General features: G+C 42.2%; 1 protein-coding gene across 1 annotated transcript; it reads left to right on the top strand.

The window, feature by feature from the left end:
• The first annotated feature begins 581 nt into the window (after window positions 1-581).
• LOC147034351 (uncharacterized) lies at window positions 582-1,982 on the top strand. The gene has a single exon (XM_085851089.1). It carries the CDS (start codon window positions 582-584, stop codon window positions 1,980-1,982), a length of 1,401 nt encoding a protein of 466 aa, XP_085707215.1.
• The last annotated feature ends 10,754 nt before the right edge of the window (window positions 1,983-12,736 follow it).

Genomic DNA, 12,736 nt, shown 5'->3' with positions numbered 1-12,736 from the left:
GCAGCATATTTCTAGTGAACCTTGCAATGTTTGGTAACAATCGTTTTTTGGCTTATTTTGATAGATATTGGTGTTGAGATCAATTTTAGGGTGAGTGGCCACTTGTCACTGCCTTGGCTTTTGCAGAATCCAAGATGGACACCAAATACAATCAAAATATAAATTAGGTTGTAAATCCTGTTCTAAGTACAGCAAAAGGATGATATTGGTGTCTAAATCTATGTTTTAGAGACCAAGGAAGTGGATTATGATGTTATTGGGTCATTTGGTGGCCATCTTGGTAGCACAAATCCAATATGGCCACCAAAAATACCTGAAAAATGCCAAAATCACAAAAAAAAAATCACACTAAAAACTAATATAATCGATTGTGAATGCAGTTGAACAATGATCCTGCTGGTTACACATGTGCTTGACATGTTATATAATCTGATTGTGAAGTAATGATGCCGTTTAGAAGCCACCTGGTGCCACCTACTCAAGACGTAAATATCATGGTGCTTCCACTGTGAAATACACCAATATATCGATAACTTTTAACGATCTTTGTTTTTGTTGTAGGTTCTGATGTAAGTAATGATATGGCTGAAGCAGGAGACAGCAAGGATGCCGAGGAATGCTTCTTCAAGACAGTTTACAACTGTGGGGTTGGGAAGCTGATGCAGTCTTCACGAATCGGCACAATATTGGAAGCTAGTAATCTTCGGCAAGATGATATCAGACTACGAAAAGAACTATCTGATGGATCATCTACTGTTAGATGTCACAAAAATTGTGTATCCAAATATGTATCTCCTTCCACTCTCAATAAATTGGCCAAGCGTATGCCAGAGGAAGAGACAGATGATGACTCCAACGCTGGTTCCAAGCGATTGCGTTCGAGTACCGGTGGTGATGTTTTTGACTTTCAGAAGCACTGTTTGTTCTGCCATGACATAACTCCTTGCATATTACCGAATGAGTATGATCCCAAGGTGCCACAACAGTACAGAGTCCCTGCGTCGAGAGTAACCACAGACAAGATGGCTGATGGAGAGACGTACAAACAGTACCTACTTGACCTTTGTGATAAACGTGGAGATGAACTGGGTAGAATAGTCCGTGAACGTATCATCGGAGCACCATCAGATTTGCACGCTGCAGATGCAATGTATCACCGCCGTTGCAACATGAGTTTCCATCGTGATGCTCAGAGAACTACCACGATCAATAGCAAAGGTACTGCTGATGACCAAGCTTTCGCTGAAACTGTCAAAGTAGTCGGTTATGATCGCTCAAAAGTTTGGAATTCGCTCGATGTTGAAGCAGTATACGCAGACAAGGGTGGATCTGTCATGTCCAGACATGTCCTTGTTGAGAACGTCATCCAACATTTCACTGAAGATATGTTGGCATTACATTCCCCTGGAGTGGCAACGTTACTAGTGTTCAGGAAGCATGTTGCCACAAATCTCAGGCTTGTGGATGATGATCAGAATGGCGACATGGATGAATGTATCCGGAAAGTTGGCAAGCAGATCATGAAGGAGACCAAGGCAGCTAAGGATGACTTCAAATCCTACACTAAGCACATTGATCGAGAATCAGCCTCAGAGTGTATTAGTGAGACATTGGTGAAACTACTATCAGCTATCAAGCCTACTTTCCACAATTCACTACAATCCATCATGGTGGGTAATATCGTGAGCTCAGTGGTAACCTCTCAACCGACACCATTACAGATAGGCATAGGTGTACTTCTTGGTGACCATAAGATGATCATCACAGAACTGTACAAGTATAATGTTTCTTGTTCCTACGATGAGGTTCGACGATTCAGAAGGTCAGCGGGTGTTCAATCATCAAAAGCACAGCAGTTAGCCGGACTCAGAGATGCCAGACTGGGTGGACTTGTGCAAATCATCATTGATAACTTTGATGCTGTGATCAGTTCCCAAAACTGCCGCCTCGAATGTCATTACATGGCAATGCTGGCAGCTTAGTGGAAGACCGAACTTGACCACCTTGAAGGTTTGGATACATCGATCCCTCACCTAACGAAAGAAGAAATGAAGCACCCTATCCCATGGGAGACACGAGTCGTTGAGTATACGGGACCGAAGAAACCTCCTATGCCATTTACTGCTACAAACCGTTTTGCCATGTCAGACGAGTTTGTACAAGCCACAACAATCTCAAGTGGCAGAGCCAAAGATTTAGACTTTAACTTCATCAAAGACGTGCTCTTTGAAGCAAACACTCCTGAGTACAACGGGTACAATACACGTCACTGCCATGAGTCAGGAATGACCCCAGCACCCAAGACAGCTGTGGTATATCTTCCACTCATAAACATGAAGCCAGGGGACCCAACTACTGTCCTAACTTCCATCACCCGAGGATTCGAAGTCACCCGAGCATCCAACCAGGATATTCTCGTTCTCACCTGCGATCAGGCCATATATAAGATCGCCGTTGACATCACATTTCATCAACCAGATCAACCAGATCAACCAGATCAACCAGAACCAGATGTGATTCTTGGTGGGATGCATTTCCTCATGGATTTTGTGGGTTGCGTTGGCACTCTCATGGCAGACAGCGGCCTGAAAGAGATTCTGATGATGTCCTTCGGCTCCGTCGATAAGATGTTGCAAGGAAAGAAATATCTACAGAATGTTCGGGCACTGAGATTGCTCACAGAGGAGCTGCTTCGACCAGTGTTTGTGAGGGAGAATCTACACCTGACCAGCATGGATGATTTGGAAAAACTACTTGATGAGATCGCCACTCAAAGTCGTACCACAAAGCTGTGGGTGTACAACGTCATCAAACCCACATTTCTAATGATGATGTTTTGTCGGGCGATGCATGAAGGCGACTGGCCACTCCACATCAAAACAGCAGAATCAATGCTGCCATACATGTTCGCAGCCCACAAATACAACTATGCAAGGTATGGCCTCTACTACGTACGCTCCATGACTTGGTTGGGACCAGATATTCTGGACAAGTTCTGCAGAGGAGAGCAGTCACTACACCACACTGCTGGTGTCTACAACGGACAGTGGAGCGACATGTTTATTGAAACGAACTGGATGAGGAAGGGGCATGGGCCGGGTGGCATCATTGGCAACACAGAAAATCCTCAAACGATAGCGACATGGGTGTACAGTATGGATGCGACCATGACCCTGACTGGTGACCTTAAGAAGATGTCTGTAGCTGACGAGAAGGTACAGCTTAACCACAAGGAGGAATCTACCAGTCGCATTCGTCGAGATGGCAATGATCGTAAATCACTGAAGGCTACTCTAGAGTCATGCATTGACCCATTGGATCCAGCTACCCACGATGCAGGATGTCTGCTCAACATCTCAAATGGTCAACTAGCTCAACGGAATGTTAATGTTGACAAGGCAGTGGAGATTGGAGCTGATCAGCTGATCCAGTTCGAAGCATTATGGCCAGAGGGCTTTTACAGCTCACTCGCAAAACAGGTGACAACCTTCGCCGCAAAGAAGAAACGTCTAACAATCTATGATAATCCCGTCATGGATCAAGAGGCTATATACGCTCGGGTGATTGGCCTTCTCGTGAGCGAGCGCGATCTCGATCTGGAACAAGTCGTCTCCACAGAGCTAACTGCATATCCGTCCTCGATGTTTCAAGCTGATGACCAGATGCGAGTGGCAACGGGAAAATCCACACTGAAAAAGAACCTCCAAGTCGAAGTTTCACAACGCCTTATCACAAGGCCAACATCTATGGTGATTGATGTTTCCGCGCTTTTGTGGACATTAGAATGGCCATCCCAAGGAACCGTTGACGCGTTCATTTCGGTGTTCAAGGTCTGGGTCAACGCGCGGCTGCTTGAATCTGATGTCCACCTGTGTTTTGATCGTTATTATGACTACTCTACAAAAAGCAGCAATAGATCAGCTCGAGCCAGCGCAACCCGGGTCCATCAGCTCGAACGGAAAACTCCACTACCGGCTCGGGACGCAGTACTCAATAACTCAGCCAATAAAAAACAACTCAACACACTGATTTGCGAATCAATCCTGAGTGATGACAACTTCCTGCAGCATGCGACACAGGACCACCAGTTGGTGGTTACTGGGGAAAACGACACACCTACGCAGGTATCGAAGGGTCATAAGTCGCCTCGTCTAGACCTAGCATCAACACATGAAGAAGCTGACATCCTCCTGACACAATAGGCCATCCATTTGGCAAAATACCATCCAGAATCACGGGTGCGGGTGGTGTGTGATGACACGGATGTGTTCGCATTACTTGTGTACTACTACTTGAGCGAGAAGCTCCAGTCTTCAATAACTATGCAGTCTCCAATCATTGGTCGGTCTTGCATTGACGTGAAGGAAACCGCTCTTAAACATTCAGCAATCGTACCTGAGCTCTTAGCGCTTCATGCTTTGACTGGTTGTGATTCAGTTGCTGCGACTTATGGAATTGGGAAAACAAAAGCAATTGCGGCCGCTCGAAAAGGCTACTCTCTGGATCAACTTGGTAAACCCTTGGCAAATATCGTTGAAGTCACCGAACAAGCAACAGCTTTCATGGGTGCGTGCTATGGCATTACAACTCCCACCTCTTCGATGACCAAGATCCGCCAGAAACTATGGGCACAGAAGACTGGAAAATCAACAGCAGCACCTAAGCTGTGTAGTTTGCCCCCACCTACAGAAGCGTTTGAGCAGAACGTTCGAAGAGCACACCATCAAGTTGCTCACTGGTACAGTGCCCTGAGTGGGGATCCACCAACTCTCGCTGCAGTGGAACACGGATGGGAAGCTGATGACACTAACAAGTGTCTCTTCCCTCGGAATATGGAGGACGGGGTACCCTATGCCCCGGAGCACATTCTGAAGATGGTCAGATGTGGCTGCACATCTGAGCAAGCATGTAGAGGTGGGAGATGTGGATGTATGGGGCGCCAACTTCCGTGCACAATGTTCTGCCCCTGTGGTGGTGGTACTGCCTGTTCCAATCCATTCAACATCAATGAGAGTGCAACAGATCATGCCGACATCCCTGATGACAGCGATGAGACAAATGACCGAGCAATGGATGTCGAGGATGAGGACGATGAATAGTTCCGAGATATAAGATATTTTGTCCAGTGGGGTGTTAATTTTGCTTAATTTTTTTTAGTATAATTTGTATTGACATAGCATTGAAACATTGAGCAATGTGAAACTGCCAAATTATTGTATTATTATTATCATTATTATCAATATTATTAATGGGAGTATCATATACTTTAAATGTATGTCGACTTTTGAGTCACGTGAATGTCATGTCTGAGAGAATTATACAATAAATATTGTCCGATTCTAATTACATTTTGTTCTTATATTTTGCCTAAAATCGATATTGCTATCAAAATAAATATTGCTTATAAATTTGCGAATGACTTCAGAATCATAATATACATGTCTATGCTTCACAAAGCACACATATGTACAGAAACTTAACTCAACTGCATTTACAACCGATTACATTAGATGTAGTGTGATTTTGGCATTTTTACAGGTAATTTTGGTGGCCATATTGGATTTATGCCATCAAGATGGCTACCAAATTATCCAATAACATCATAATCCACTTCCTTGGTAACTAAAACATATAGTTAGACACCAATTTCATCATGTTACTGTACTTAGAACAGGAGTTGCAGCCGAAGTTATAGTTTGATTGTATATGGTGGCCATCTTGGATTCTGAAAAAGCCAAGACAGTGACAAGTGGCCACTCAGCCTAAATTTCATCTCGACCCTAAGATCTATCAAAAAAATTGAAAACATGAATGTTACCAAACATTGCAAGGTTCCCTGGCCCAACCGCCGGACTACAGGCCGTTCCTTTACTCTCGAGTGCCTGTACGTGCGTGTTCCTTTGCTCTTGCGTAGCCGTACGCGCGTGGCCCTACGTGCGTGGCCGAATGTGCGTACCCGTACGTGCGTGGCCGAACGTGCAAACCAAAAAAAAACAAAAACAAACAAAAAAAAACAACAAAAAACTTTCAAACAACCACACAGGCCGTTCCTTCGCTCTCGTAAACGACGACTGGATTGGGGCATTGTGTTTATCGATAAATGCGAATAAGAAATCGAGAAATTATTAGATTACAGTAAGTCATCACTATCTGGAAGTGGTGCGTGCCCGTACGGAATGTTCACATGGATTCCACGAATTATCGCTTGTATTGAAGTAACAACTGCTGTGATACTTTCACACACAGAGTTAATTAAAATCCAAATTAAAATCAAGTTTACCTCCCTGTCTTTGCTTGCCATGACATCGAACTGCCATTCACCATTGCCACTCCGACACCACGGTAACGAATACGTCCTTCCCCATCGGCCACGCCTACGCAGTAATGTGTCCTGCCATTGGTCTGGTAAATAAATGGCCGCAGTAACGTGTCTTGTCATTGGTTTGGTAAATAAATGGCCGCAGCAACGTGTCCTGTCATTGGTTTGGTAAATAAATGGCCATAACTTGGAAACCACTTGTCCGATTAATATCAAACCTTGAACAGGCACATCCTCAGGTCCCCAGCAATATACCTGGCGAGTTTCAATTAGATTGGACCAGTGGTTGTCCAGAAATAGCGGTCACAGACACAGACACACACACACACACACACACACACACACACACACACACACACACACACACACACACACACACACACACACACACACACACACACACATACACACACACACTGCTGGAATTATAGATAGATATGTATTTGTATATGTATATTTATATATGTGGATATATATGTATATACTGTATGTACATGTATTTATATGTACCGTATATGTATTTGTATATGTATATTTATATATGTGGATATATATGTATATACTGTATGTACATGTATTTATATGTACCGTATATGTATTTGTTTATGTATATTTATATATGTGGATATATATATATATATATATATATATATATATATATATATATATATATATATATATATGTATATACTGTATGTACATGTATTTATATGTACCGTATATGTATTTGTATATGTATATTTATATATGTGGATATATATGTATATACTGTATGTACATGTATTTATATGTACCGTATATGTATTTGTTTATGTATATTTATATATGTGGATATATATATATATATATATATATATATATATATATATGTATATACTGTATGTACATGTATTTATATGTACCGTATATGTATATTTATATATGTGGATATATATGTATATACTGTATGTACATGTATTTATATGTACCGTATATGTATATTTATATATGTGGATATATATGTATATACTGTATGTACATGTATTTATATGTACCGTATATGTATTTGTTTATGTATATTTATATATGTGGATATATATGTATATACTGTATGTACATGTATTTATATGTACCGTATATGTATTTGTATATGTATATTTATATATGTGGATATATATATATATATATATGTATATACTGTATGTACATGTATTTATATGTACCGTATATGTATTTGTATATGTATATTTATATATGTGGATATATATGTATATACTGTATGTACATGTATTTATATGTACCGTATATGTATTTGTTTATGTATATTTATATATGTGGATATATATGTATATACTGTATGTACATGTATTTATATGTACCGTATATGTATTTGTTTATGTATATTTATATCTGTGGATATATATGTATATACTGTATGTACATGTATTTATATGTACCGTATATGTATTTGTATATGTATATTCATATATGTGGATATTCATATATGTGGATATACATACATGTATATATATATATATATATATATATATATATATATATATATATATATATATATATATATATATATATATATATTTGCGGTTTTGGAAAACTTACCCCAGGGGGAGAGCATACATGGAGACATCGGTGACCCGAGAATCTGTTAATTCATTAATCTTTGTATAGCTTGTCCTTGGTCCCTTATCAAATGCTGTTTTGGGTGGGCATGCGTTTCCTGGGCTGCATTTTCCCAGTGTAATGTCTCCCCTCTCCCCCTCTGTTATTTTCAATCTTTTTCCTTCACACCATTCGTCTCTTCAATCTCCCTGTTACTTTCAATCATTTCTCCTCCTCACCACCGGTCCATTTCCCCACTCTGCCTTTCTCAATGTATTCTTGGTGTTGGCTTAATGGTTACGGTGGTGGGCTTTGGATCCGAGTGTCCTGAGTTCAAATCACACTCAGCTGTTGAATTAATACCAGGTGGGGTTGACTCTGCCTGTCATCCTTCTGAGGTTGGCAAAATGAGTGTCAGCTTGCTGGTATCCTGTGTCGGAGTGGTGACCCGTCCAGGGTTGTGCCCAATAGCCAAGGAGACTGCTTCAGCAGCACCAACGCTCTGCACAGAGTATTGTCCCAATCGCCTCCTTTCTCAATCCACCAATTTCCTCCCCTTCATCGAGCAACCTTTCAACAATCCCTCCTTTAATCCAATCGGCCCGTTTCAATGGTCCACCAATGATCCCCTTCACCAAACATCATTTTGATAATCCCTCCTTCACCCCATCGGTGTTACCTTCAGCCCTGTGGCCTTTCCCTCATCCCTCTGTCCGGAGGAACCCCCCTCCATTCGCGAATTGCTTAATTGGGCACGGTCGATCCATCTGTAGTCGTTAATCTATCGGCCATGATATGAGGGGAGGAAAAAGCGTGTGAGGGTGAAGAAAGGAAGGTTTCATGAGCAGTTGGTGTCAAGCTTGTGTAACCGGTTGGTAAACACGTGAATACACGCCGGAAGGTATCACGGTCTCGCGAGAGTTCGTTTTAACCACGCCCATTTGGGGAGGAGAAATTACTTCGGCCCTGTGGGCGTGGCGTTTGAGACAGGTGATGACGTGTGTCTGTTTTTGTTTGGAGCTCGCACGTGAGGCTCGTGTGGTGCCATCCCAGTGGTACATATCCTCGTACTATTCATTGGAGAAGACATGATGGAGTGTAACGTAGCATGTGGTCGTGTTTTATTGACATAATGTTACACGTAATTGCCCGGATTGTTTTGGATTGGGCGGCTGAGCTTGGTTCTATAATGTTCCGGGGGAGATTTCCAGATGCGAGTAGCGATGTTTTGTGATGAAATACAACATGTTTTTTTTTGTGAGTAAATCAGGGTGGTTTTTTTCCATCCATGATGATTAATGTGCTGGGAAGTGATTTGAAGTGCCTGCCGGTAGGTTGGTTTTGACCTGGGGATTGTTTCTTTTCCTTGGCTTTCAGGCGGGCGCCACTTTTACCTTTTGTGGTTTTCTTTTTTTTTGCTATCTTGTACATTTCTCAACTATTTGGCTTCGTAAAGTTACCGCAGTGTGACGGTGACCTTGTTTTGCGAAGTGTTAATTAAAATTCCGAAGTTTCAATTTTACGACTCGACAGCAAAATTATTCCAGTGAGTAACCCTGAGTAAATGTGTGTGTCCGAGTGTACCAGGCAACACTTGTGTGGAAACGAGTAGGTGAGCACCGTGAACAAATTCCAAATTTCTGCCCTAACTACTGCTCGGAAGGCAATGGCAGATCACCCAGTATAACACTTGCCAAGAAACAGCTTCGGCAGCACCGACGCTCTGTAACAGAGGATGGTACATCAGATTGTCAAATACATGAGCTGGAAGCGTTAAAAGGCTTCAATAGACCTCGAATAATGTGTGGTGGGTACAATTCAATTGCATCAAATCTACATTTGATTGCGTTGTCCATCACTTGTAAAGTCGTCGACTCAGAAGACGAATTAAACATTTCGTTGGGAGCTAAGGGTGGATGCATTACTGGCAATGTGTTGTATTGTATCTTCCGTGGAGAGCGAAGGAATGTTTATTCGTTTTCAAAATGGTTTATGAATTTTGACGATGTTGGTTGATCTGCCTTTTCCCGTCTCTTGTCTATGTTCCTCACTAAACCATTCAGAACCCCTTGAGAATGAAACTTGCCATAATCCACAGAACTGTGACTGTGCAAGGTGCACAGGCATGAACCAGAATGACGTTGGAAGAGACTGAGGCTTGCTTGTAATGACCTGGCCTAGCAGGAAGGTGATTCCAGCTCAGGTTACCTGCAAGGGGGTGAGGACATGTGCCAATCAGGCTCTGCTACCTTGGAAATTCCATTGTGTTTGTGATAAAAGGAGCCAAGAGAGCCCAAGTGCGGGAATGCCAAGGAGTAAAGCCGGCATCATGGAGAAGTGAGACATTATGGAGTAATCCCTGCAGTGTGAGGAGCCTGAGGTTCAGGATCGAGGATGCAGAGTCATGGGACTAGAGGGAGCTGATATGAGTTCAGGTAGATCCCAGTGATGTACAAGCAGTGTAGGGCAGAGCCTTCATGCCTCAACTCCTGTTTTGCTCGACATGCACGTACGTCCCTGCAGCTGAAAGCTTGTCTGACTGTTGAGGCCACATGGTTGCTCACGTCCACTGCTCCAAGCTAGAAGTAAGACACTCATGTTCTATATCTCTCTATCTCTCTCTCTCTCTCTCTCTCTCTCTCTCTCTCTCTCTCTCTCTCTCTCTCTCTCTCTCTCTCTCTCTCTCTCTCTCTCTCTCTCTCTCTCTCTCTCTCTCTCTCTCTCTCTCTCTCTCTCTCTCTCCCTCTCTCTCCCCCTCTCTCCCCGTAAGAATAGCTGAGGCCAAAAATGGCTCTCATTTCCCCTTTGGCGTTGTCCATTTGTTTGCTTCCTATGCGTTTAAACTTAAAGATGGAATGCTTCATTGAAATTCCCTGTGCATATTCATTGTTTCTTGGCTCGCTACTGTATAAAAAAGCCACTTCCATTTGTCGGGTTGAAAATTGTGCCGAATTATTTGTAGATTAGGATTTCATTGCCTGAAGAATTGTCCATGCACGCGTAGTGAATTTAAATGATGTGTTATAAATTTGAAGTTTATCATATCCATAAACAGTCCTTCTTGCGCGTGCTCCCTCGACCGTTTCATTCCCGCACCAATTGTTGAGTGGATCACCTCAACTGCAGGGAATTAGTTGTTTGACTATGTTGCACTTGATAATCGTGAATTAAATTACCGCTCGCTTCCTCTTGCAACTGGGAATTGTAGCGGGTCAGGTCCTCAAGTCCTTGGGACCAGTTTCACGACAGTTCACAACTCCATTGGTAATCCGACTGGCCACTATGCTTTTTGCGAATTTATTGAATACCGCTTCCAAGAGCATAACATTTTTGGGGAAAAAGTATCGGAAGGCACATGAGATAGCGAGAGAAAGGTACTTGCCCATAAAGTTTACTGTTATGTTTTATGAAGCACGAAAGACTTCATATAATGGTCTTGAGTGATATGGTCTGCACAAGAACAAGTGCTTGGACAGTTTGCATGATTATATATAATCTTCCAGGTTTTTTACATTGTTTGAGAGAGACAGACGGTTCAGGGTGACATTGAATGTGCCGGTCATTGACCCAAAAAGTAAAAGGACTCCTCCCCTCCCCACCCCACCCCTTCCCCAGCACCACGCTCAGTTATGACGCATGGCACGAGCGCGAGCACAGAAAAACAAACCATAATCTCAGTGCCTGATATTTACTCAATTTCCTCGCTTTGTTGTCGGTATGCCAAAAAAATGGTGAATTCCCCCAGTCCTGCATGGAAATATAATATACCAAAGTTATGCGTTTAATCTCAGATTGGCATCAAGAGGTACGTGGGCTCCGCCGTGCTGGGGCTCATTGCGACGGGGCAAGGCATTCGATGACTATTGATATTTTAGGCACGAAAGTAGCTCTCACTCTGTATCGCTGTAATTCACTTTAATTTGAACGCCCCTGTAAAAAAATTGTCATTGTCACTTATTATATCGAAGCATTTCATCAACTTCTTATAACCGAGTCGGAATTTCTAAACTTTACAATACGGTATGCAATATGAATATTACCCCTCTCAACTAATGATCTTGTCTGTGATGACGTCATCATTTGTGTGTGATGACGTCATCGGAGGGCTAAAGCGGAATGTACCTAGTTGAGAGTTGCAGTTGTATTTCACATGTTTAATTGAGACCGAGAGAGAACCTTCTAAATAATCGACCAAGTGTTCGTGCTCTGATACGTTTTAGTACTTATTTTATTTATATTTATTGTGAGACAACCAACCGACTGGTTTCACCAGAGGGGACGACAGTTTTGCTCTCCATCCATCCGTCTGTCCCACCTGGGATTTTTCAGACTTTTTTTTTTACAATTCCTTTTAACATATTCAACTGAAACTTGATACATGGCTTTATTATTATAAGTTACAGAACAAGTTCGAGTTTCAGAGCATTTCGTGATTTTTATTTTTTTTACAGAGTTAGCCCTTTTTAAACTGAGAAAATATCACCTAATAATACTATTATACACTAGCAAATACCACCTGTCACTTCGCTGATGGGAATAATTTGAGGGGGGAGGGGGGTAGGGGTCATGGGGAAAAAAAGAGAGGGAAGAGAGAGAGGGGGAAGGGGGGAAGCAAGGAAGGAGGGAGAATGACGAGGGGTGGGGAAGGGAAGGCAGACGTGCTTGTGGAGCATTAATTACGATTCATACTGTTTCATCAAAATAATTCTGCATAGAATAACTGTGAAGATGGAAACAAAATAATGTCTGAAATCCATTTTTCTACCTGTCATACTATAAATACCACCCAGAGACAAACACCACCAGGACACATCAGGAGAT

The sequence above is a fragment of the Eptatretus burgeri genome, chromosome 1, assembly GCF_056783735.1.
Source record: "Eptatretus burgeri isolate ZD-2024b chromosome 1, Ebu_testis_v1, whole genome shotgun sequence".
NCBI lineage: Eukaryota > Metazoa > Chordata > Myxini > Myxiniformes > Myxinidae > Eptatretus > Eptatretus burgeri.
This window is presented reverse-complemented; position numbering and strand designations above follow the sequence as displayed.